Raw genomic sequence first — 26809 nt, 5'->3', positions numbered from 1 at the left:
ATCCCAGGAGGCAACATTCTCTAAAAATCCATCATGGCTGAATCTGATTTTTGGAGGTTACATCTGGCTGAGCCCACCCACTGGTGTGGCTAAAAATCATAAACACACCCCTCTCCTGCCCTCTCCTAATCTAATCAAGGGGGCACCTAGTTGTCTGGGGTTGCAGGATGTGGGGGTGTTGCTGGTTGCTCCAAATGTCCTTCTCTGTCTTTGAAGACCAGTTTGGCAGCCCTCCCCCTTCCTGCCTCACCATCTGCTGAGGGAAGATTCCCTCCCACAGGCACATTCCTTTGTGTGAAGCCAGGCCACTTCACACCTCATCAAGGCAGCTTGGCCAAGCTTGCTAGAGCTGGCCAATCAGAGCACAGCAGCAAAAACAATGCAGGGCTGAAATGGGCAACTTTTCAGGTAAAGTTTAAAACTCTTTTCCTGAACAAGATATATTAAATCCAACAACTGGAAGTTGTGGGGTTTATTACAACAATTAATTTGATACCAAACTCTTGGTATGCATCATTTAAGGAGACTTTAAAAATTAAAATAAAGTCTCCCCATTCTAGCCTATGAAGGCCATTTACTACAATGAGGGAAAAACGAATTTGGCTGTTTTTACCTCACCAGGGCTTATAAAACTATTTTTATAAGGTCTCTGCTTATAGTTACATGGCACCCAGCCCTAGGGGTGACTTATATGTAAAAATAAGGTAGTTTAAGACGTTGGAACTACTTTTAATTCCAAAGTCGAATTTGCATATAACTTTAATTTAAAAGCAGCCAGCAAGGCAGGCCTGCCTTTAAAATGACACTGGGCACCTCAGCAGTGCACTATGCTGTGGTCCCTAAACCTACATGCCCTACCATATACTTATAGGTAGGTTAACTTAGCCAATTATAATTAGCCTAATTTGTATATCCATCTTACACAGAGCACTGGCCCTGGGACTGGTAAGCAGTACCCAGGGCACAGCCAAGAGTCAGTAACCACCAGTACCTGTCCAAAAAGTGTGGGGGTGACCAGGGCAAAAAGGAGGACTTTCCTACATAATCTATTTAATTCTGTTATGGTAGTACACAAAGAAAAAAAAGACCAAGAAGAAAATGAAAATAAATCATCACTAAAAGGTAAATGTTTCTTCCTCTTCACGTTTTCAACAATACATTCATCTAAAAACCTTTTGGCTGTTAAGAGAACATGCCCTCCTAAAAGAGAAACAAACAAATAACAGGAAAGATCCCAGAAACAACAATCTATGTAGTGTACTGCATGCACAACATTCCCACTCAATATGTTCATTTGTTATAGTCAACCATGTTATTTCTACGATATTCAGAATCATTTTGGCAAGATGGAACCTGGGGGCGTATTTTATACTCTGTTTGCGCTGTTTTTTTTTTTTTACGCGAATCCAGCGCAAACTCAAATCCATATTTATATTTTGAGCTAGACCCATCTAGCATCAAAATATTGGAGTTCATGAAAAAAATGTACAGTGAAAACCTACCTTGTGTCAATGAGATGCAAGGTGGGTGTTCCCGGGCATAAAATTACTCTAAGGCCTTAGCGCCTTATTTATCATCCCATGCAAAAATCATGCACAGGTGGAGGAGGGTCTTAAATAATGCTGCTAAGTATGCTTAGTGCCATTATTTAACAGGACAAGGAGTCATGTCCATGGAGGTTGTGCGTCAAAAAATTACGTTAGTCAGGTTAGCGTCATTTTTCTGACTTTAACCTGACTAGCGCCATTCTTCGACACACAACCTCCTGTTTCCCCTAGGCCTCCCCACCCGGTTAGCGTCATTTATTTTAACGCTAACATTGCATTACCGCCGGCTAGCGTCATTCCTTACATTTAATGCCCAGCTGGCGTCCAGGCATGGTCCTAGCTGGCGGTAATCTTTTTGACGCAAACCTGCGCTAACACAGGTTTGCATCAAAAAGTATAAATCAGGGCCTTGATTTTGGTGACCCAGTGATCTCGATTCAGGCACAGGATCTAGATTTAAACTTTTGTTAAATTATTGTACAATGCAGTGATCTTCACCCCACAAATATGAACAGGCAAAACTTGGTGATATGTGTGAGGAGTAAAATCGAATATTTTGAGATTCGCTTGGATCAGGTGGGATTGATTTTAACATTACTGTGTTTCTCTCACTCTAATAAAAGATGTAGTGATAATCCACCCACAAAAATCAAACTGTATTTCTGTACTATCACATTCAGTATTAATGGATCATTTTACTAAGACATTTGAAGTGAGTTTTTAGGCTCCTATTTGGGCTTTGGGAGCTCCACATCAGGCCGCTGAACGTCCTATCAGCTCCATTGGGAATTATGCTGTCTGCGTTGTTACTACATACCTCTCACGCTTACTCAGATATCTTAGCTGGTGAACACATACTAAGGACATTTTTAAGAGCCCCTAGCACCACTAGAGCGTCACTTTAAGTGACACTCCAGTAGCGCTAACCTCCGGTCCATATTTGCAAGGATGTGCAACGCCTCTTTTTGTGGCGTTACACCTCCTTGTAAATATCGGCCCCTCCGATGCAGTTTTCTGCATCAGAGGGGTATGCAGTGGGTGATGCTGTGGGCATACCATTGCATTTTGACGCTGCCTCAGATTTATCAGATTTCGTAAACCTGATGATGCCTAAGTAGGCGCTGCCAGCTAAAGTTAGCGCCAGCGCAGGGGACAATACAGGAGTGTGCCATATTTAATTAAATACAGCGCATCTCTGTGTTGTGAAAATAATGGAGTGCGGTGCTGCCAATTTTAGTGCAGCATCGTGCTCTGTAATTTTCCCATAAATACGGGCCTAAATCTCTAAGGAAAATTGTATGGGGGGATGAGATATTACTAGGATAATTGGAACCAGAATTATCAATTTATCCAGCAATTCCTCATTACTCTGAGGATTCTTAGGCTTCAATCCAGAATCTCTATTAATTCTGCACCCTTTAACAGGATCTCTCATATTGTTAACTTTGTTAATTAGTAATTAACACCCAGTATCCAGGGACCTTGTATTGAGGAGTCTTGTTCAAATCTCATCAATAATATTCAATGCAGAAGTACATTTGTTTAAAAAGAACATGCATTAGAATTAGAGTCCCTATGAGAAATAAATAGGGAGACTTTGATGAAACGTTTATATGTAAAGCTATTAGAATATCAAAACATCATAAAGGCCAGAGCCTACGCATCTTGCTGTTTTCCTGATGCAGGAAGCCTTGCCTGTAAAGGATGGGTGAATGAAAATCTTCAAGGCATGGTGTGGGAAGGTGTGAGAGGTATGTCTAAATGAGGGGCTGGAACAATGGGAGGTGGGAGTGCACTTTGTCACCTCTAGGCTTTTACTGGAAACTTCCCTGTGGCACAGAGAAAACGAGTTATCCCCTCTTACTACTGAATCATCATAGTAGACAGTGGCTATAATGTAACTACTAAATGAAAAAAATGAGAAAATGACAAGAAAGGTGAAAGAGAATCAAATTGAAGAAAGCCTTTTTTTAATGTAAAGGAATGTTCACAATTAGAAAATTGTGAGACACGATTTGAACAAACATGGTAAGCATCCACAGGATCAGTCTAAAAAAGTACATAAAGGGAGAGAACATAAAAAACACATATTACACACAACATAAAAAAATGAAAAATTGGACATTCAGATGACTGGTTCTTTAGCACCAGAATAAAGACCTTGAGGCCCATATTTATACTTTTTGACGCAAAACTGCGCTAACGCAGTTTTGCTAAAAAAAAATGAGCGCCGGCTAACGCCATTCTGAAGCGCCATGCGGGCGCCGTATTTATTGAATGACGTTAGCCGGCGTTAGCCGCCGTCGCCGTCTGGTGTGCGTTAAAAAAAACGACGTACACCAGGCAGCGCCGGAGTAGGGGGATATGGGGCTTGGGCGTCAAGAAATGGGGCAAGTCAGGTTGAGGCAATTTTTTCGCCTCAACCCAATTTGCGCCATTTTGTTTCACTCCCAACCCCCATAGAAATGACTCCTGTCTTAGCAAAGACAGGAGTCATGCCCCCTTGCCCAATGGCCATGCCCAGGGGACTTCTGTCCCCTGGGCATGTTCATTGGGCATAGTGGCATGTAGGGGGGCACAAATCAGGCCCCCCTATGCCACAATTTTTTTTTTTTTTTAAACTTACCTGAACTCACCTTAATGTCCCTGGGATGGGTCCCTCCAGCCTTGGGTGTCCTCCTGGGGTGGGCAAGGGTGACAGGGGGTGTCCCTGGGGGCATGGGAGGGCACCTCTGGGCACCTTCAGAGCCCACAGGTCCCTTAACGCCTGCCTTTTGCAGGCGCTAAAAAACGGCGCAAAAGCGGCCGTACGTCATTGTTTTTGACCCGCCCACTCCCGGGCGTGAATTTTGCTAGGGAGTATAAATCCGACACACATGCCTTGGAGTCGATTTTTTAGACGGGAACGGCTACCTTGCATATAATTAACGCAAAGTAGGTGTCCACGCTAAAAAATGACGCTAACTCCATGGACTTTGGCGCTAGACGCGTCTAACGCCAAAGTATAAATATGGAGTTAGTTTTGCGTCGGAATTGCGTCAAAAAAAACTACGCAATTCCGGCGCAAACGGAGTATAAATATGCCCCTATATGTATGAGGAGTGCTTACCAACAATACTTCAAAATGAACATTCTGCTAGAATAAGAATTTCTACTATTCACTTTTTGCTGCCTTTGTATTGTAAGACTGCTATACTGTACTGTGTGTGCAGTGGGATGTGGACATCATTGTATCGCACACGGCGCACGCAAGAGATAGGTCAAAGGCATGCACATTCTAATATATATCATCTATTTTATTGGAAAAAGATTAAGGAAAGAAGTTTAAAATATTGGAAACAAGTTCTTAGGCAGTTGTGGTTCAATCTTATCTAAAGAGTTTCCAAAGAATGAAAAGGTTTTAAAGATGAGACAGCCACAATCAGGCCATCCTGTGAAGCCTCTCTTCCGATGTTGTGTGCAACAGTGACCCAATAGAGCTGCTTTATTAGGCCAAAAGGTGAAACATTTATAGAATTTTGAGGATTGCAAAGACAAGTAATACCCGGTATTTCAAACATAGATCAGATCTAATGTCCATGTTTTTGCATAGTACTTCTTTATAGGGCGTGGGGTCGACTTCATCCCTATATGAGCCCAATATATTAGTGGTCTCAATCTTGGAATATTGTCAACACTCCAAACAATCGAAAAACTCTGATTGGATGTGTGCCTCCTAGATCTCAATAACAGGAAAAGATAAAGTATGAGCTAGCCTCTTGACAAAACCCCATCTAACATTGGCCCTATGAAGCAACACAAACAATCTTCTGCCCTCCCGTTTTCGGACAAGTGCATTGGAGACCAACCTAACCCACAAGTAAAAATGTAGACCCTCTTCAAAACTCATCTTCTCTAGACTTACACAAAGTCTGCTTAAAAGATGTAAGTTGATTATGGACCAGAACCTTTGTTTTTATTGGTTCATGGGCAAGCCTCACAACTCACAAAGCTCTGAAAAACATTTCAGAACATTTTTGAGGCACTTTTTGAATTTAAGTGGGTGTCACATGAGAGAAGTACCATACAAACTTTGAAACCAACAAACACAGAAGAGCCAGTCTGGCAATTATCGTGTGGTGAATAACTTCAATTGCGTAAATTATAAGTGGCATAGGAATTAGTATTCATGCTTGACCAACACTGGTTGTTCAAGCTCATCATTTAGACTATATATTAACCAACCAAAATATTTATTGCCAGGATTAATTAAATTAAGAGGATTTTCAGATAGGCAGTTATGGTGGAGCACACTTCTCAGTGCAATGTGGGGGATTGTGGTCAAAGCATATTTGAGATCTAGCAGAGTCACATATATAGAATCTGTTTTTACAGAAACATACTTCCACAGAAAGAGATTGAGTGTAAAAATGTGGTTGACAGTGCTGGTGTTCTCCTTAAGTTCTACTTACAAATAGGAAAGCATGTGGGACTATTCACATTATTGTTCTAGTTTGAAAAGTAACATTTTGAAAAAATAAAGTTTTGTAATCCATCAATTAAAATTATTGGTCTATAATTTTATGTTTTAACTAATATGAGATCCCTTCCTAAAAACAAGGACAATTTCACATTTAAGCCCTGATTCGGAATACAGGCTCCCTGTGCCACTGTAATGAAAATTAAATTGCATAACGACCCGATATCTAAGGTTTAGAAGGCCCTATGCTTAGTTTCTGACTCATCTGATCACCACAGAGATCTTGAGAGGGACATTTAACATGTGTGTTATTATCATTGATCTTTCAGCTATTATTTTAAGAGACAGCCTCCCCACAGAGGCTTCATTATATAGCACTAGGAAATGTGCATACATACCTATGACATTAGGTATGTATCTATTGGAATGAAAAAGACTGCCATGTGCTACTATGTGCCTACACTTTGAGGCATTAAGTAGGTCGGACCATTGATTCAATTCCTGAAGACATTCCTTACTTTCTAAAAATGCATTGTAATATATGCATGATTTAACTATATCAGCCCAGTTCTTTCGACAGATAGCAGATAGCAATTTAAATTTGACTTCTTTGTACGGCTTACCTTGCCATGGTCTGTGTCAGACTCCATAGACTTAGTCAATGCATGGCTAATGTTTGGAACACTAAGCATAAAGATCTGGTACTCTAATTGAGAATCACCACAATTGGCTGTTAATGCCATAGTTTCCAAACAAAGGGAGTACGCCATTGTAAATGATTGATAACATTTCATGACTTCAGCATTCCATTTTATTATTGTACAAGTAATGGATGGGTAGGCTTTAGTTCCATTCTAAAAATTAAGGCCCATATTTATACTTTTTGACGCACAACTGCGCCAACGCACTTGTGCGTCAAAAATTTTAATGCCGGCTAACGCCATTCCAAAGCGCCATGCGGGCGCCTTATTTCTTGAATGACGTTAGCCGGCGCTGCGGACTGGTGTGCGTAAAAAAAAATGACTCACACCAGGCAGCGCCGGCGTAGGGGAAAATGGAGCTTGGGCGTAAAAAAATGGGGCAAGTCAGGTCTGAGGCAAAATTTTGGCCTCAACCCGATTTGCGCCATTTTTTTTTATGCCCAACCCCCCTTGAAATGACTCCTGTCTTAGCAAAGACAGAAGTCATGCCCCCTTGCCCAATGGCCATGCCCAGGGGACTTATGTCCCCTGGGCATGGTCATTGGGCATAGTGGCATGTAGGGGGGCACAAATCAGGCCCCCCTATGCCACAAAAAAAATACGAACAAAATACTTACCTGAACTTACCTCAACTTCCCTGGGATGGGTCCCTCAATCCTTGGGTGTCCTCCTGGGGTGGGCAAGGGTGGCAGGGGGTGTCCCTGGGGGCATGGGAGGGCACCTCTGGGCTCCTTCTGAGCCCACAGGTCCCTTAACGCCTGCCCTGACCCAGGCGTTAAAAAACGGCGCCCATCAGGCTGGGCGCCGTTTTTTAAGGCCTGCCCCCTCCTGTGCGTCAAAATGACATCACAGTATAAATATGGGGCACAGGCCTTAAAGTCATTTTTTGGAAGGGAACGCCTACCTTGCATATAATTAACGCAAGGCTGGTTCCCCCTTCCAAAAAAATGGCGCACATGGTGGAACTTTGACGCCCGCTGTGTCGGACGTCAAAGTATAAATATGGGGCAGGGTTTGCGCCGAATGTGCGTCAAAAATTTTGACGCACATTCGGCGCAAACAGAATATAAATATGCCCCTAAGGTTCTTGTTAACAAAGTGCTTGCCCTTAAGTATAAGTGAGAGAGGCTCTTGTTCACTCTTAAACTTTAACTCATAATTTCAGGAAGAACCTATGTATATTGCATCTTACATCATTTATGAATGAATACCATAGGATCTCTAAAAGAGTTTGAATTTGTTGGGTCTCTTCTTTTTAATTTTTGATTTGTTATATGACACCATGTATATGTTTACTGGGTACTTAACTAGACAGTTGACCATTCAAGTGGGTGATTCAATGGTAAAATAGTTGTTATTTTCCTCCAAATGCAGTTTTGCATTTGAAGTGTTTAACTCTTGGGTTCTCAGTTAGAAGGATTTTGCGCCTCCTTAGCATCTTTTTGTTTTTTAACGCTAAGGTGGCGCAAAGCTGATCCCTCACCCACGCCATATTTACAAACTGGTGCAATGTCACCATTGCGCCAGTTTGTAAAACCTTGTGCCACATTATACCTGTGTCAAAATTTTGAACATAGTCCAGCAATGTTGAGGTTTAGGGCCACAACAGCGTCAGAATCTCTGACACTGTTGTGGACACTTTGCGCCATGGAGCACTGTCTGGTAAATACAGCGCTCACATGGCATCGTTAGGAGGCAGAGGGCGGCGCAAGAAAACTGCTGCATCGATCACGATGCAGCAATTTCTTGTAAATGAGCCCTTGAATGTTGTGCAGTCAGTTCACCTGAAAATGAAGTGAACAGAAATTGAGCTGCAACACACCTCAGATAGCAAGGGGTTTCTCAGTTTTGTAAGTCACAAAAATTATTTGTGTATATGGGAGACTTAGCAACTTCTGTGGTAGCTCTGGCAGGTTAACAACACAAAAGGATGATGGACGGAGTGCTGACAATGCAAACACTCACCCCCAGTCACAGATCTGGGTTTAATCCATCGTTCTTTTGCTCACCATGCCACCCCCAGTTTGGACCCAGCCATATGCAAATCAGTCTTGACCCTGTTCCTCATGGGAACAGTCCAGCCCAAACTGCCAGGCCAGGTCCTCCCTGGACCGGAAACAAGCATCCTGCGACAGGTTTCGGGGTTTCACCTCTCATCAGCCAGGCTGGCTTGAATCCAGTGGCATGGGAAGCACGGGACCCACGTCTGGGCATACCCTTCCCACTTAGGGCAACATTAACAACACAAAAGAATGATGGACGGAGTGCTGACAATGCAAACACTTTCCCCCAGTCACAGATCTGGGTTTAATCCATCGTTCTTTTGCTCACCATGCCACCCCAGTTTGGACCTAGCCATATGCAAATCAGTCTTGACCCTGTTCCTCATGGGAACAGTCCAGCCCGAACTGCCAGGCCAGGTCCTCCCTGGACCGGAAACAAGCATCCTGGGACCAGTTTCGGGGTTTCACCCCTCAACAGCCAGGCTAGCTTTAATCCAGTGGCATGGGAAGCACGGGACCCACGTCTGGGCATACCCTTCCCACTTAGGGCAACATTAACAACACAAAAGGATGATGGACGGAGTGCTGACAATGCAAACACTCACCCCCAGTCACAGATCTGGGTTTAATCCATCAGTCTTTTGCTCATCATGCCACCCCAGTCATATGCAAATCAGTCTTGACCCTGTTCCTCATGGGAACAGTCCAGCCCGAACTGCCAGGCCAGATCCTCCCTGGACCGGAAACAAGCATCCTGGGACCGGTTTCGGGGTTTCACCCCTCATCAGCCAGGCTAGCTTGAATCCAATGGCATGGAAGCACGGGACCCACGTCTGGGCATACCCTTCCCACTTAGGGCAACATTAACAACACAAAAGGATGATGGACGGAGTGCTGACAATGCAAACACTCACCCCCAGTCACAGATCTGGGTTTAATGCATCATTCTTTTGCTCACCATGCCACCCCAGTTTGGACCCAGCCATATACAAATCAGTCTTGACCCTGTTCCTCATGGGAACAGTCCAGCCCGAACTGCCAGGCCAGGTCCTCCCTGGACCGGAAACAAGCATCCTGGGACCTGTTTCAGGGTTTCACCCCTCATCAGCCAGGCTAGCTTGAATCCAGTGGCATGGGAAGCACGGGACCCACGTCTGGGCATACCCTTCCCACTTAGGGCAACATTAACAGCACAAAAGGATGATGGACGGAGTGCTGACAATGCAAACACTTTCCCCCAGTCACAGATCTGGGTTTAGTCCATCAGTCTTTTGCTCACCATGCCACCCCAGTTTGGACCCATTCATATGCAAATCAGTCTTGACCCTGTTCCTCATGGGAACAGTACAGCCCAAACTGCCAGGCCAGGTTCTCCCTGGACCGGAAACAAGCATCCTGGGACCGGTTTTGGGGTTTCACCCCTCATCAGCCAGGCTAGCTTGAATCCAATGGCATGGGAAGCACGGGACCCACGTCTGGGCATACCCTTCCCACTTAGGGCAACATTAACAACACAAAAGGATGATGGACGGAGTGCTGACAATGCAAACACTCACCCCCAGTCACAGATCTGGGTTTAATCCATCGTTCTTTTGCTCACCTTGCCACCCAAGTTTGGACCCAGCCATATGCAAATCAGTCTTGACCCTGTTCCTCATGGGAACAGTCCAGCCCGAACTGCCAGGCCATGTCCTCCCTGGACCGAAAACAAGCATCCTGGGACCGGTTTCAGGGTTTCACCCCTCATCAGCCAGGCTAGCTTGAGTCAAAATTTTGACCCTAGTCCTGCAATGTTGAGGTTTAGCGCCACAACAGCGTCAGAATCTCTGACACTGTTGTGGACACTTTGTGCCATGGACCATTGTCTTGTAAATACAGTGCTCCCATGGCATCGTTAGGGGGCAGGGGGCGGCGCAAGAAAACTGCTGCATCGATCACGATGCAGCAGTTTCTTGTAAATGAGCCCTTAAATGTTGTGTGGCCGGTTCGCATGAAAATGAAGTGAACAGAAATTGAGCAGCAATACACCTCAGATAGCAAGGGATTTCTAATTTTTGTAAGTCACAAAGATGATTTGTGTGTATAGGAGACTCAGCAACTTCTATGGTAGCTCTGGATGGTGCCTATCATGCAGAGAGGGAAGGCAGTAGTAGGCTGAATCCCCAACTGCATATTTACTTTCTTTATCACATGGAGCATCTATTTTTTTCTTATGCAGTACCACCCCTACTCTACCTGAATAAATGAATGTAGTGCTCTATTCCCGTACTAATTACATCACTTTTTCTACCAGATGTAAACATAAATATAGATCTGAAATACGTGAAAGTCTGTTGCCTGCTTTGTGAATACCCACCTTTATGGGTGTACATCTCATTCTCTCAAGCACCAGGCATAGCAGAAGTGACATCATGCTTCCTAGATATTGATGTCAATTCACTCACGTACCAGACGTCGCAGAAGTGACATGCTTCCTTTAACCACAGTTGATATCACAAGATTCACCACTTTTCTTAGACTTAGCCCGTTGCCAGTTTTCTGTTTCCTTCAAAGGGCATGGGCGAGCAGCAAATATCAGAAACTACCAAACGTAAACGAGGCTATTGGAATCCTCTTTTCTTTCTCTTCTTGCACTGCATTCATTAAACTTGCTACCAAGGGTAGCAAGGGATGTGCTAGGTGTACAAGGAGGCAATCCATTGGTAGCAGCTGCTACCCTCAACAACCCATAGTTCACATACGTTTACCCTAATCACGTCTCATGCCACTTCAGTGGGAGCACTCATTTTTCTGTGCAAAGCCACCACATTTAGCACTAATGAAGTTCGGTTCAACTATCCATTCTTCCAACATAGCAAGTTGTGTAAATTACATTTACTCTCAATCTGTGATTTATGCTCTGTCATTTGCAGGGCATATATAACCTTCTGCAGATGCGAGTTTCACTTACATGTGCAAGAAATTATAAGACAAGGCCTCGGTGATATATTTTGATACCATTGATAGGCTAAAGTTGTCACTGCAAAGTGATTCTATTATTTTGTAATATCCAGGGTCGAAATCAGTTTATCGGGAAATAGTTTGTTTTGTTGAAACGTACTTGCATCAAACATTGTATTCAATATATTTGGGTCCGAGTCACAATTAATTTACTGTAACTTCCCTTTGGAGTTCTCATGCCTTACTCCTGAGTTCTAGGTCCAAGCAATGAACTTAGGGCCAGATGTAGCAAAACTCCAAATTGCGAGTTGAAATTTGCGAGTCCCAGCGACTCGCAAATTGCAACTCGCAATTTGGAATGCAGAAAGGTGTCTCAGACACCTTCTGCGAGTCGCTATGGGGTCGCAAAGACCCACCTCATTAATTTAATGAGGTGGGTCGCAATTTGCGACCCCATAGTGAGTCAGGGCACTCACGGGGATGGTGGCCTGCTGGAATCAGCAGACCACCATGTCCGTGACTGCTTTTTAATAAAGCAGTTTTTTTTTTTCAAAGTGCAACCCGTTTTCCTTATAGGAAAACGAGCTGCACTTTGAAAAATTAACCGAAACCTTTAGTTTCGGTATTTTTCAGGGCAGGTAGTGGTCCATTGGACCACTGCCTGCTCTGAAAAATAATTTTTTATTCCAGACACAAAGAGGAAGGGGTCCCATGTGGACCCCTTCCCGTTTGCGCCTGGGTTACCATCCACTTCAAGTGGATGGTAACTGCGCTTTCATTTGCAAACGCTTTCGCGGTCGCAAATGAAAATGCATAGCATTGCGAGTCGCAAATAGGAAGGGAACACCCCTTCCTATTTGCAAGTCGGAAATGCATCTTGCGAATCGGAGCCGACTCGCAAAATGCATTTCTACATAGCAAAGAGGCTTTTGCGACTTGCAAACGGCGTTTTTGGCAGTTTGCGAGTCGCAAAACCCTTGCAACATCTGGCCCTAAATCCAGGCTTCTGATTTACTCCTAGTTTACAGGACTAAGCCATGAGCACATATGGATTAGTCCACGAATTACGGGGTAAATCTGGAATACTCCAAAATTAATTCAGACCTACTCACAGCAAACTCTTTGTGAACTGGGCCTGGAATGTTAGACTGGCTTGCATCCTACATAGCTTTATAAATGGTTTTATGAGTGAGATTGTCGATGAAATTGGTAATAGCATCAAGCTTGGTTGTAAAACAATGGGGTGAACGAGTGGACAGCTGAATACATTGGTCTAAAGATCCTGCTGTGACGTGCTGTTTTAGTTATCTTGGTGTAACATTGAATACCAGGAGTAAGCCATGAGTAAGCTAAGAGTACTCTTGTCTTACTCCTGCATTTCAGAACTAAGACTGTATTTTTATTAAAGTAATTTACACCTACACATAGCGAAATAGAAGTAAATCAGGCTCAATAACAGGTTCTTCTTTATGTGGATGCATCTACAAATTGATTGCTGATATTGCATATCATCTAAGGTATCATGCTGTATTGCCACTTATGGTATCTACACACACTGAGAAATGGCCTTGCACTTTTTGTATGTAGAAAATGTATAAAGTTCTAAATTATAGACTTTCAGCACGTTTGCCTCACGTTTGTTGTGACAAGCACACCACCACTGCATATGCCATAACGACTGCATAGGCAGAACAGTAGGGACAGTGACATATTGTTATTTCTATAAACACCATCAGCAAACATCTAATTTTAGCCTTTCTTTCTGAAATTATAACAACAATGTGGTCTGTGCACTTGCCATTTCTTTTTCACCAGAGTCAGAAGTGGAACATCCTTTCCAACATAGCAGATCGGGGATCGGTTATTAATTTTCATATTAGCATATTTAGTCCTTTATTGCAACATGGGTGAAATTGGGTTGGGTTTTTATTACACGTGGATAATGTCGCTATTTCTGTGTGAGATATTAGACATATGTGGTAAATACCACCTGATACAAATTTTCAACTTCAGAATGAGAGGTAACATACAGAATCAGGTTTAATAGGAAATCTACATTCTCCAGTGTATGATTACGTTCATAATGTGTAGGTGGTGAATATTCTGCAGTCAGTATAAATGTACATCACTATACTTACTTATAACCCATTTAACCGGAGAATGCACGCTTCTCAGAAACTGGACCCTTTGGCCCTCAATACAAGTTGGGTCGAACAGAGTGGAGTACTTACTTACCACACCTGGTAAATACCACTTTCCTAGGGTGAGGTAATAATAAGTGAAGGTTACACCGCATTTTCAACTTGACATGAAGCATAGCTTCAGAATCGGTATTTAACACACCAAATTCTGCATGCTTTTCCTTTTCATGGTCCGCTTTCCCCAACAAATTTCAGCATGTTTGCCTTTTTTGAATCTATCAGTGGAAAATTGAAAAGGTGTGATAACCATCACGCCACTTGTAATTTCGATCCCTTTGCATTCTTCTGTTTGCCTAAGGATCAGAAAGTGCTATTTATCGCACCTATGAAATCTGACTCCCATGCTTCAGAATTTATTGGATACAATTAATGACACCTTTATCAAGTTTTTGTAGTATAACATGCAGATTTTGATCCTTACCAGATAAAAGTATGGATGTCATGACACGTGCTATATCTTTTTCCCTGTTGCATCCTAACATGTTTAACCTGCTGAAATTGAATGAGGGGTTGCACTTCATCAAGCATGGAAATTACAACACAAAGTAAATTCCAAATAATTCAAAATTTGAGGACCTGTGCAAACAAGGGTTTGTTCAGGAGTCAGAAAACCTCAGGCTACCTTTTCTTGGAAATATGAGAGATGTACCATAAGGGGTGGTATTCATCACACCTAGAAAATGCAACTTTATTAGTGTGGGATATTAACTAGTTTTGGTAGATGCTTCCTTGTCTGAGATAGCAATCCAAAAAAGAGGAAGAATATGGAAAATGTATATTTACAGAACAATTTCTGCCTGTTGTGCTTTTTGCAACACTGGTTTACATTTGTAGATGTGCAGGTTTTTGTCTGGCAAAATCATTAAGAGGAAACTTGCACACCAATAACCACAGGGCACATCATCTCTCCACAGTGCGATGATGAGCCTTAGCAGTGACTCCGCACAGCCACAAGAAATCAATGCACTATACATCTACACTCTTCAACATTGGAACTGGAGGAATTTTCCATTGCTCTCCAAAAATTGCGACTGATTTCCCAATAAAAATGTAAAAGCTGTGCTCGGTGGATGTTTTGAGGCTTCTTTCTCAGAATGTTATGTAACAATACCCAGGGGGCCCTATTCATATTGTACATAATTCTACTTACCATAATACTATATACAGATTAATGTAGCTTCCTGTGCAAATACACCCCCCACCCCCACAATGTGCAACACCTTTTTCTCCATAGAGAAAGCCCTTCCCAAACTCCCTCAGTGAATATGTGGGTGATCCTTTCTGTGTCAGTGCTGAAAGAGCTTCAGTAATGTCCTACCATTTCAGTGGTGGAAAGGGTCGGAGTTAAGGAATGCCTAGAAACATACCTTTTTGTCAGTGTTTCTTAACTTTCAAGGCAAATCAAACCTTGGAATATCCCCTCCCATCTCTTGTGTGTAGTTTACAATTGTGTGTTTTGTGTGTTCTTTTGGTGTACATGCATCTGAGCTCATGGTAGCAGAGCTTCAAAATACTACTATTGACAGCATCTCTCTACTTAAATATTATAAAACTGCCTTTTCTGGTATAAAATCTATTTCATCAAATACTGATGAACACAGACACTAATAAATCGGAAAAAAACGTAAGTGGAAGATAGATATAGCTGCACTCTCAACATTGGGCACAGAGCCACTGGTTCACCCTTTTAAACGCATTAATGGGCATACTTTCAAGGGATTCATGCAGGGCAGCACCACAAGTCTTTCTGCTGCTCTGCCCTATGCCAGTTCGAAAGGGCAGAAATGCACCATGTTTACAAGATACAATGTATTTCTGTTGTTTCCCCCTGCTCTAACACACAGTTTACTGCCTAGCACCAACGCAGGCATCCTTGCACCATGATGCAAGGGTGTCTGCGTTGTTGGCAGGATTGTTTTTGTGCAGGAAGGGGCATCTTCCTGAACAAAAACAATCCAGAGAAGCTTTTCAATCTTTATATGTGTGCTGAATTGTGCAGCACACATAGAAAGAGGAAACAAGGAGGAGAAATAATGATACTTCTTCTCGTTGCACCTGCCCTAGGGAGACAACACTTTTGATGCATTACCAGGTTTACAGTTTCTTGTGACTCTGGGAATGAGTCAAAACCCATGGGTGTTGCATGGGGACACCCACCACAATGCCAATGGAACACCTCCTTGACGCATTGTAAGGCAACGCAGCGACGTCCGCTGCATTGCCTTTCAACTGATGGATGAGGCAAGAAAAGTAATGCAAAGTGGCTTTGCGTGGTCTCGTAGATATGGATCTGCACAATGTGCCTCCAGAGCATGGTAAAAAGTGATGCAGCAGCTGTGCAAGGCGGTTCAAAATTTGCTCTTAAGTGTCGACAATAATATGCTGCACCAAAACATAAGTTCGGTATGAACTGTTGTCAGACATTATTAAACAGATGTTTCATATTACTGAACACTGACTTCGAATATTTAATCTATTTATTTCTGTTACTGTAGTACACAAAGAAAAAAAAGACCGAGAAGAACATGAAAAGAAATCATCACTAAAAGGTAAATGTTTCTTCCTCTTCAAGTTTTCAACAATGCATTCATCTAAAAACATTTTGGCTGTTAAGAGAACATGCCCTCCTAAAAGAGAAACAAACAAATAACAGGAAAGATCCCAGAAACAACAATCTATGTAGTGTACTGCACGCACAACATTCCCACTCAATATGTTCATTTGTTATAGTCAACCATGTTATTTCTACGATATTCAGAATCATTTTGGCAAGATGGAACCTGGGGGCATATTTTATACTCTGTTTGCGCTGGATTTATTTATTTTTTACGCAAATCCAGCGCAAACTCAGTTCCATATTTATATTTTGAAGCTAGACCCGTCTAGCGTCAAAATATTGGAGTTAATGAAAATAAATTACTGTGAAAACCTACCTTGCATCAATGAGATGCAAGGTAGGTGTTCCCGGGCAAAAAATTACTCTAAGGCCTTAGCGCCTTATTTATCATCCCATGCAAAAATCATGCACAGGTGGAGGAGGGCCTTAAATAATGCTGCTAAGTATGCTTAGTGCCATTATTTAACACCTGGGTCAGAGCAGGTGTTGGGGACCTATGGGCTCATTTCCATGGTTGGGGGCCATTGAAGCAGCCTACTGTTGCCCTTCCCTGCCCACAGGGACACCCCCACCCACCCCTACCCACACCTGGAGGACACCTAAGGATGGGGGGAACCATCCCAGGTAAGTCCAGGTAAGTTTTTTGTTTTGCCTAACTTGAGCCCCCCTACGTGGTACCGTGACCAATGGCCATGTCCAGGTGACATAAGTCCCCTGGGCATTGCCATTGGGCAGGAGAGCATGACTCCTGTCTTTAACAAGACAGGAGTCATGTCCATGGGGGTTTTGCGTCAAAATATTACGTTAGTCAGGCTAGCGTCATATTTCTGACTTTAACCTGACTAGCGCCATTCTTCGACACACAACCTCCTGTTTCTCCTACGCCTCCTCCACCAGGTTAGCGTCATTTATTTTGACGCTAACCGGGCATTACTGCCGGCTAGCGTCATTCCTTAAATTTAATGCCCAGCTGGCGTCCAGGCATGGTCCTAGCTGGCGGTAATCTTTTTGATGCAAACCTGCGCTAATACAGGTTTGCATCAAAAAGTATAAATCAGGGCCTTGATTTTGATGACCCAGTGATCTCGATTCAGGCACAGGATCTAGATTGAAACTTTTGTTAAATTATTGTACAATGCAGTGATCTTCACCCCACAAATATGAACAGGCAAAACTTGGTGATATGTGTGAGGAGTAAAATCGAATATTCTGAGATTCGCTTCGATCAGGTGGGAATGATTTTAGCATTACTGTGTTTCTCTCACTCTGATAAAAGATGTAGTGATAATCCACCCACAAAAATCAAACTGTATTTCTGTACTTTCACATTCAGTATTAATGGATCATTTTACTAAAACATTTGAAGTGAGTTTTTAGGCTCCTATTTGGGCTCCCAAGTAGCTCCACATCAGGCCACTAAACTTCCTATCAGCTCCATTGGGGATTATGTTGTCTGCGTTGTTACTGCATACCTCTCACGCTTACTCAGATGTCTTAGCTGGTGAACACATACTAAGGGACATTTTTAAGAGCCCCTAGCACCACTAGAGCGTCACTTTAAGTGACACTCCAGTAGCGCTAACCTCCAGTCCATATTTGCAAGGAGGTGCAACGCCTCTTTTTGTGGCGTTACACCTCCTTGTAAATATCGGCCCCTCCGATGCAGTTTTCTTCATCAGAGGGGTATGCAGTGGGTGATGCTGTGGGCATGCCATTGCATTTTGACGCTGCCTCAGATTTATGAGATTTCGTAAATCTGAGGCGGTGCCAAAAATCTAATGTCACCCCAGGGTTGGCGCTAGTAAGGCGCAACGAGGAGGAATACCTTTATTCCTCCTCATTTTTTACTTTTTCTATGTGTGCTGCATTTTGCAGCACACATAGAGAGAGCAAAATGCCAGAAAGTATTGTTTATGTGTGGGAAGGTGTTCCTTTCTGCGCATAATCATCTCAAAATGATGCTTTAGCACTTCTATGTGTGCTACATTCTGCAGCATACACTGAAGTGCGAAATCACCATTAGTCACTGTTTATGTGCAGGAAGAGACACGTTCCCACACATAAACAATCACACCCCTAAACACAGACATCCTTGCACGATGGAGCAAGGATGCCTACGTAGGCGCTGCCAGCTAAAGTTAGCGCCAGTGCAGGGGACAATACAGGAGTGTGCCATATTTAATTAAATACAGCGCATCTCTGTGTTGTGATAATTAGGAAGTGCGGTGCATCGTGCTCTGTCATTTTCCCATAAATATGGGCCTAAATCTCAAAGGAAAATTGTATGGGGGGGATGAGATATTACTAGGGTATTTGGACCAAGAATTATCAATTTATCCAGCAATTCCTCATTACTCTGAGGATTCTTAGGCTTCAATCCAGAATCTCTATTAATTCTGCCCCCTTTAACAGGATCCCTCATATTGTTACCTTTGTGAATTAGTAATTAACACCCAGTATCCAGGGACATTGTATTAAGGAGTCTTGTTCAAATCTCATTAATAATATTCAATGCAGAAGTACTTTTGTTTAAAAAGAACATGCATTAGAATTAGAGTCCCTATGGGAAATAAATAGGGAGACTTTGATGAAACGTTTATATGTAAAGCTGTTAGAATATCAAAACATCACAAAGGCCAGAGCCTACGCATCTTGCTGTTTTCCTGATGCAGGAAGCCTTGCCTGTAAAGGATGGGTGAATGAAAATCTTCAAGGCATGGTGTGGGAAGGTGTGAGAGGTATGTCTAAATGAGGGGCTGGAACAATGGGAGGTGGGAGTGACCCTCCACGACCTTGGAAGGCTGCAGTCAAAGACAATACTGCAGGCAATGATGTTAGGGGCACGGTGAGATAGAGGGTACACACAGGCAGGCAGCAGTAAATGCACTGCACTTCGTAGCTCGTTATGGCCACTGATGGTAGTCGTAACAGCAAAACCTGACCCTCATTAAAAAATATATATATATTTTCAAACCTTACCTTTAACGAAATATGGTTTAATAAAATAATTGCAAAGTTTTTAGTCAACAGACTTCATAAATTTATGCACCTTTAAAAAAATGATGAGGAGTAGCAAACAATTGCAGTGATACCACCCATTTTTCTCATATTTATTTGCACTTTGTCACCATTAGCCTTTTACTGGAAACTTCCCTGTGGCACAGAGAAAACGAGTTATCCCCTCTTACTATTGAATCATCATGGTAGACAGTGGCTATAATGTAACTACTAAATGAAAAAAATCAGGAAATGACAAGAAAGGTGAAAGAGAATCGAATTGAAGAAAGCCTTTTTTTAATGTAAAGGAATGTTCACAATTACAAAATTGTGAGACACGATTTGAACAAACATAGTAATCATCCACAGGATCAGTCTAAAAAAGTACATAAAGGGAGAGAACATAAAAAACACATATTACACACAACATAAAAAAATGAAAAACTGGACATTCAGATGACTGTTTCTTTAGCACCAGAATAAAGACCTTATATGTATGAGAAGTGCTTACCAACAATACTTAAAAATGAACATTCTGCTAGAATAAGAATTTCTACTATTCACTTTTTGCTGCCTTTGTATTGTAAGACTGCTATACTGTACTGTGTGTGCGGGGGATGTGGACATCATTGTATCGCACACGGTGCACGCAAGAGATAGGTCAAAGGCATGCACATTCTAATATATATCATCTATTTTATTGGAAAAAGATTAAGGAAAGAAGTTTAAAATATTGTAAACAAGTTCTTAGCCAGTTGTGGTTCAATCTTATCTAAAGAGTTTCCAAAGAATTAAAAGGTTTTAAAAATAAGACAGCCACAATCAGGCCATCCTGTGAAGCCTCTCTTCCAATGTTGTGTGCAATAGTGACCCAAATATAGCTGCTTTATTAGGCCAAAAGGTGAAACATTTATAGAATTTTGAGGATTGCAAAGACAAGTAATACCCGATATTTCAAACATAGATCAGATCTAATGTCCATGTTTTTGCATAGTACTTCTTTATAGGGCTTAGGGTCGACTTCATCCCTATTTGAGCCCAATATATTAGTGGTCATAATCTTGGAATATTGTCAACACTCCAAACAATCGAAAAACTCTGATTGGATGTGTGCCTCATAGATCTCAATAACAGGAAAAGATAAAGTATGAGCTGGCCTCTTAACAAAACCCCATCTAACATTGGCCCCATGAAGCAACACAAACAATCTTCTGCCCTCCCGTTTTTGGACAAGTGCATTGGAGACCAACCTAACACACAAGTAAAAATGTAGACCCTCTTCAAAACTCATCTTCTCTAGACTTACACAAAGTCTGCTTAAAGGATGTAAGTTGATTATAGACCAGAACCTTTGTTTTTATTGGTTCATGGGCAAGCCTCACAAATCACAAAGCTATGAAAAACATTTCAGAAATTTTTGAAGCACTTTTTGAGATTAAGTGGGTGTCACTCGAGAGAAGTACCATGCACACTTTGAAATCAATAAACACAGAAGAGCCAGTCTGGCAATTATTGTGTGGTGAATAACTTCAATTGCGTAAATTATAAGTGGCATAGGAATTAGAGACTATGTATTAACCAACCAAAATATTTTATGCAAGCATTAATTAAATTAAGAGGATTTTCAGATAGGCCGTTATGGTGGAGCACACTTCTCAGTGCAATGTGGGGGATTGTGGTCAAAGCATATTCGAGATCTAGCAGAGTCACATACATAGAATCTGTTTTTACAGAAACATACTTCCACAGAAAGAGATTGAGCGTAAAAACGTGGTTGACAGTGCTGGTGTTCTCCTCAAGTTCTACTTACAAATAGGAAAGCATGTGGGACTCTTCACATTATTGTTCTAGTTTGATAAGTAACATTTTGAAAAAATAAAGCTTTGTAATCCATCAATTAAAATTATTGGTCTATAATTTAAAGTTTTAATTAATATGAGATCCCTTCCTTAAAAACCAGGACAATTTCACATTTAAGCCATGATTCGGAATACAGGCTCCCTGTGCCACTGTAATGAAAATTAAATTGCATAACGACCCGATATCTAAGGTTTAGAAGGCCCTATGCCTAGTTCCTATCTCATCTGATCACCACAGAGATCTTGAAAGGGACATTTAACATTATGTGTCATTAATATTGATCTTTCAGCTATTGTTTTAAGAGACAACCTCTCCACAGAGGCTTCATTATATAGCACTAGGAAATGTGCACACATACCTATGACATTATGTATGTATCTATTGGAATGAAAAAGACTGCCATGTGCTACTATGTGCCTACACTTTGAGGCATTAAGTAGGTCGGACCATTGATTCAATTCCTGAAGACATTCCTTACTTTCTAAAAATGCATTGTAATATATGCAAGATGCAACTATATCTGCCCAGTTCTTTCGACAGATAGCAAGTTAACTTTTACTTCTTTGTACGGCTTACCATGCCATGGATCGCACTTTAGTCTAGCGTCTGTGTCAGACTCCATAGACTTAGTCAATGCATGGCTAATGTTTGGAACTCTAAACATAAAGATCTGGTACTCTAATCGAGAATCACCACAATTGGCTGTTAATGCCATAGTTTCCAAACAAAGGGAGTATGCCATTGTAAATGTTTGATAACATTTCATGGCTTCAGCATTCCATTTTATTATTGTACAATTAATGGATGGATAGACTTTAGTTCCATTCTAAAAATTAAGGTTCTTGTTAACAAAGTGCTTGCCCTTAAGTATAAGTGAGAGAGGCTCTTGTTCACTCTTAAACTTAAACTCATAATTTCAGGAAGAACCTATGTATATTGCATCTTACATCATTTATGAATGAATACCATAGGATCTCTAAAAAAGTTTGAATTTGTTGGGTCACTTCTTTTTAATTTTTGATTTGTTATATGACACCATGTATATGTTTACTGGGTACTTAACTAGACAGTTGACCATTCAAGTGGGTGATTCAATGGTAAAATAGTTGTTATTTTCCTCCAAATGCAGTTTTGCATTTGAAGCGTTTAACTCTTGGGGTCTCAGTTAGAAGGATTTTGCATCGCCTTAGCATCTTTTTTCTTTTTTTTAACGCTAAGGTGGCGCAAAACTGATCCCACGCCATATTTACAAACTGGTGCAATGTCACCATTGCGCCAGTTTGTAAAACCTTGTGCCACATTATACCTGTGTCAAAATTTTGACCATAGTCCAGCAATGTTGAGGTTTAGCGCCGCGACAGCGTCAGAATCTCTGACACTGTTGTGGACACTTTGTGCCATGGCGCACTGCCTGGTAATTACACAGCGCTCCCATGTCATCGTTAGGGGGCAGAGTGCGGCACAAGAAAACTGTTGCATTTATCACAATGCAGCAGTTTCTTGTAAATGAGCCCTTAATTGTTGTGCGGTCAGTTCACATGAAAATGAAGTGAACAGAAATTGAGCAGCAATACACCTAAGATAGCAAAGGGTTTCTCAATTTTGTAAGTCAGAAAGATGATTTGTGTATATAGGAGACTCTGCAACTTCTATGGTAGCTCTGGCAGGTGCCTATCATGCAGAGAGGGAAGGCAGTGGTAGGCTGAATCCACAACTGCATTTGTCACATGGAGCATCTATTTTTTTCTTATGCAGTACCACCCGTACTCTACCTGAATAAATGAATGTAGTGCTCTATTCCTGTACTAATTACATCACTTTTTCTACCAGATGTAAACATAAGTATAGATCTGAAAGACGTGAAAGTCTGTTGCCTGTTTTGTGAATACCCACCTTTATGGGTGTACATCTCATTCTCTCAAGCACCAGGCATAGCAGAAGTGACATCATGCTTCCCAGGTATTGATGTCAATTCACTCACGTGCCAGACGTCGCAGAAGTGACATGCTTCCTTTAACCACAGTTGATATCACAAGATTCACCACTTTTCTTAGACTTAGCCCGTTGCCAGTTTTCTGTTTCCTTCAAAGGGCATGGGCGAGCAGCAAACATCAGAAACTACCAAACGTAAACGAGGCTCTTGTAATCCTCTTTTCTTTCACTTCTTGCACTGCATTCATTAAACTTGCTACCAAGGGTAGCAAGGAATGTGCTAGGTGTACAAGGAGGCACTCCATTGGTAGCAGCTGCTACCCTCAATGACCCATAGTTCACATACATTTATCCTAATCACGTCTCATGCCACTTCAGTAGGAGCACTCATTTTTCTGTGCAAAGCCACCACATTTAGCACTAATGAAATTCAGTTCAACCATCAATTCTTCCAACATAGCAAGTTGTGTAAATTACACTTACTCTCAATTTGTGATTTATGCCCTGTCATTTGCAAGGGCATATATACCCTTCTGCAGATGCGAGTTTCACTTACATGTGCAAGAAATTATAAGACAAGGCCTCTGTGATATATTTTGATACCATTGATGGGCTAAAGTTGTCACTGCAAAGTGATTCTATTATTTTGTAATATCCAGGGTCGAAATCAGTTTATCGGGAAATAGTTCGTTTTGTAGACACATACTTGCATCACACATTGTATTCAATATATTTGGGTCCGAGTCACAATTAATTTACTGCAACTTCCCTTTGGAGTTCTCATGCCTTACTCCTGAGTTCTAGGTCCTAGCAATTAACTTAGTCCAGGCTTCTGATTTACTCCTAGTTTACAGGACTAAGCCATGAGCACATATGGATTAGTCCACGAATTACGGGGTAAATCTGGAATACTACAAAATGAATTCAGACCTACTCACAGCAAACTCTTTGTGAACTGGGCCTGGAATGTTAGACTGGCTTGCATCCTACATAGCTTTATAAATGGTTTTATGAGTGAGATTGTCCATGAAATTGGTAATAGCATCAAGCTTGGTTGTAAAACAATGGGGGAACGAGTGGACAGCTGAATACAGTGGTCCTAATTCAGAAAGATCCTGCTGTGACGTGCTGTTTTAGTTATCTTGGTGTAACATTGAATACAAGGAGTAAGCCATGAGTAAGCTAAGAGTACTCTTGTCTTACTCCTGCATTTCAGAACTAACACTGTAATTTACACCTACACATAGCGAATTCGAAGTAAATCAGGCTCAATAACAGGTTCTTCTTTAAGTGGATGCATCTACAAATTAATTGCTGATATTGCATATCATCAAACGTATGATGCTGTATTGCCACTTATGGTATCTACACACACTGAGAAATGGCCTTGCACTTTTAGTATGCAGAAATTGTATAAAGTTTTAAATTATAGACTTTCAGCACGTTTGCCTCACGTTTGTTGTGACAAACACACGACCACTGCATATGCCATAACGTCTGCATAGGCAGAACAGTAGGGACAGTGCCATATTGTTATTTTTATAAACACCATCAGCAAACATCTAATTTTAGCCTTTCTTTCAGCAATGTGGTCTGTGCACTTGCTGTTTCTTTTTCACCAGAGTCAGAAGTGGAACATCCTTTCCAACATAGCAGATCGGGGATCAGCTATTAATTTTCATATTAGCATATTTAGGGCCAGATGTAGCAAAGTGTTTGCGCCTCGCAAACGGCGAAAATCGCCGTTTGCGAGGCGCAAAAGCCACTTTGCTAATCAGAAAAGCATATTGCGAGTCGGGACCGACTCGCAATATGCATTTCCGACTCGCAAATAGGAAGGGGTGTTCCCTTCCTATTTGCGAGTCTGAGTGGGATGCAATACCATTTGCGACCGCGTACGCGGTCGCAAATCGTATCGCAGTTACCATCCACGTCAAGTGGATGGTAACCCACTCGCAAATTGGAAGGGGTCCCCATGGGACCCCTTCCAGTTTGTGAATGGACCCCAAACATTTTTTTCAGGTCAGGTAGTGGTCCAAGGGACCACTGCCTGCCCTGAAAAAAAAACGAAACTAAAGGTTTCGTTTTTTTTTTTAAGTGCAGCTCGTTTTCCTTTAAGGAAAACGGGCTACACTTAAAAAAAAAAAAACTGCTTTATTTAAAGCAGTCACGAACACGGAGGTCTGCTGACTACAGCAGGCCTCCATGTTTGCGAGTGCCTTGACTCGCTAAGGGGCCGCAATTTGCGACCCACCTCATGAATATTCATGAGGTGGGTCATTGCGACCACATAGCGAGTCGCAGTCGGTGTCTGAGACACCGTACTGCATAACATTTTGCGAGTTGCAAATAGCGAGTCGCTATGACTCGCTATTTGCAAGTCGCAAAATGTTTAGTTGCTACATCTGGCCCCTAGTCCTTTATTGCAACATGGGTGAAATAGGGTTGGGTTTTTATTACACGTGGATAATGCCGCTATTTCTGTGTGAGCTATTAGACATATATGGTAAATACCACCTGATACAAATTTTCAACTTCAGAATGAGAGGTAACATACAGAATCAGTATTTAAAACACCAAATTCCACTGTTAGCCTTTTTCAGGAGCCTTTTGCCCTGATAATTCTTATCATTTTGACCTGCCATAATCGATCAGAGAAAAACGTAGGAGAATCTGACAATTATCAGGCAGGGTTCCGACTTTAACCTTTAAATTTAAGGAGGGCCTTAATGGGTACTCTACCAAAATATTCATGTTTTTTATATCAATTAACACTTGTTTGGATGCACAGTATCAACTACCACCATATCTTCAAGGTAAGCAGATGTGGAGGTTTAATAGGAAATCTACATTCTCCAGTGTATGGTTACGTTCATAATGAGTAGGTGGTGAATATTCTGCAGTCAGTATAAATGTACATCAATATACTTACTTATGACCCATTTAACTGGAGAATGCACGCTTCTCAGAAACTGGACCCTTTGGCCCTTGTTAGACCTGACAGCCTTAAGGTGGTCACCCCTAACTTTTTGCCTGCCTGCCTCCACTTTTTGGACACTGTTTTTGCTGGCTTTTAGACTCTGCGCACTTCATCACTGCTAACCAGTGCTAAAGTGCATATGCTCTCTCCCTTTAAACATGGTAACCTTGGGTCATACCTGATTGGACTATTTAATTTACTTATAAGTCCCTCGTAATGTGCACTATATGTGCCTAGGGCCTGTAGATTAAATGCTACTAGTGGGCCTGCAGCACTGGTTGTGCCACCCACGAAAGTAGCCCCTTTACCTTGTCTCAGGCCTGCCATTGCAAGGCCTGTGGGTGCAGTTTCCCTGTCACCTCGACTTGGCATTTAAAAGTACTTGCCAAGCCTAAACCTCCCCTTTCTCCACATATAAGTCACCTCTAATGTGTGCCCTAGTTAACCCCTAGAGCAGGGTGCTGTGTGGGTGAAAGGCAGGACATGTACCTGTGTAGTTTACATGTCCTGGTAGTGTAAAACTCTTAAATTCGTTTTTGCACTACTGTGACGCCTGCTCCCTTCATAGGCTA

At 41.9% G+C, this 26809-nt stretch overlaps 1 protein-coding gene across 43 annotated transcripts in view; it reads left to right on the top strand.

Annotated features, from left to right (window-relative positions):
- The window catches only part of TRDN (triadin), a 1868677-nt gene that overhangs the window by 459562 nt on the left and 1382306 nt on the right, over positions 1 to 26809 (top strand). For 34 of the 43 annotated variants that reach the window (XM_069234794.1, XM_069234791.1, XM_069234779.1 and 31 more), the window contains 2 exons: positions 1069 to 1122; positions 16347 to 16400. The exons of 3 other annotated variants lie outside the window; for them this stretch is intronic. In XM_069234794.1, coding sequence (XP_069090895.1) covers positions 1069 to 1122; positions 16347 to 16400 — 108 coding nt within the window. The remainder of the gene's footprint in view (positions 1 to 1068; positions 1123 to 16346; positions 16401 to 26809) is intronic. 6 more of the 43 variants (XM_069234783.1, XM_069234781.1, XM_069234782.1 and 3 more) reach the window with 1 other exon arrangement.

Source organism: Pleurodeles waltl, chromosome 5 (assembly GCF_031143425.1).
Source record: "Pleurodeles waltl isolate 20211129_DDA chromosome 5, aPleWal1.hap1.20221129, whole genome shotgun sequence".
NCBI lineage: Eukaryota > Metazoa > Chordata > Amphibia > Caudata > Salamandridae > Pleurodeles > Pleurodeles waltl.
The sequence above is the reverse complement of the archived record's forward strand: the minus strand, read 5'-3'. Positions and strand labels throughout refer to the sequence as shown.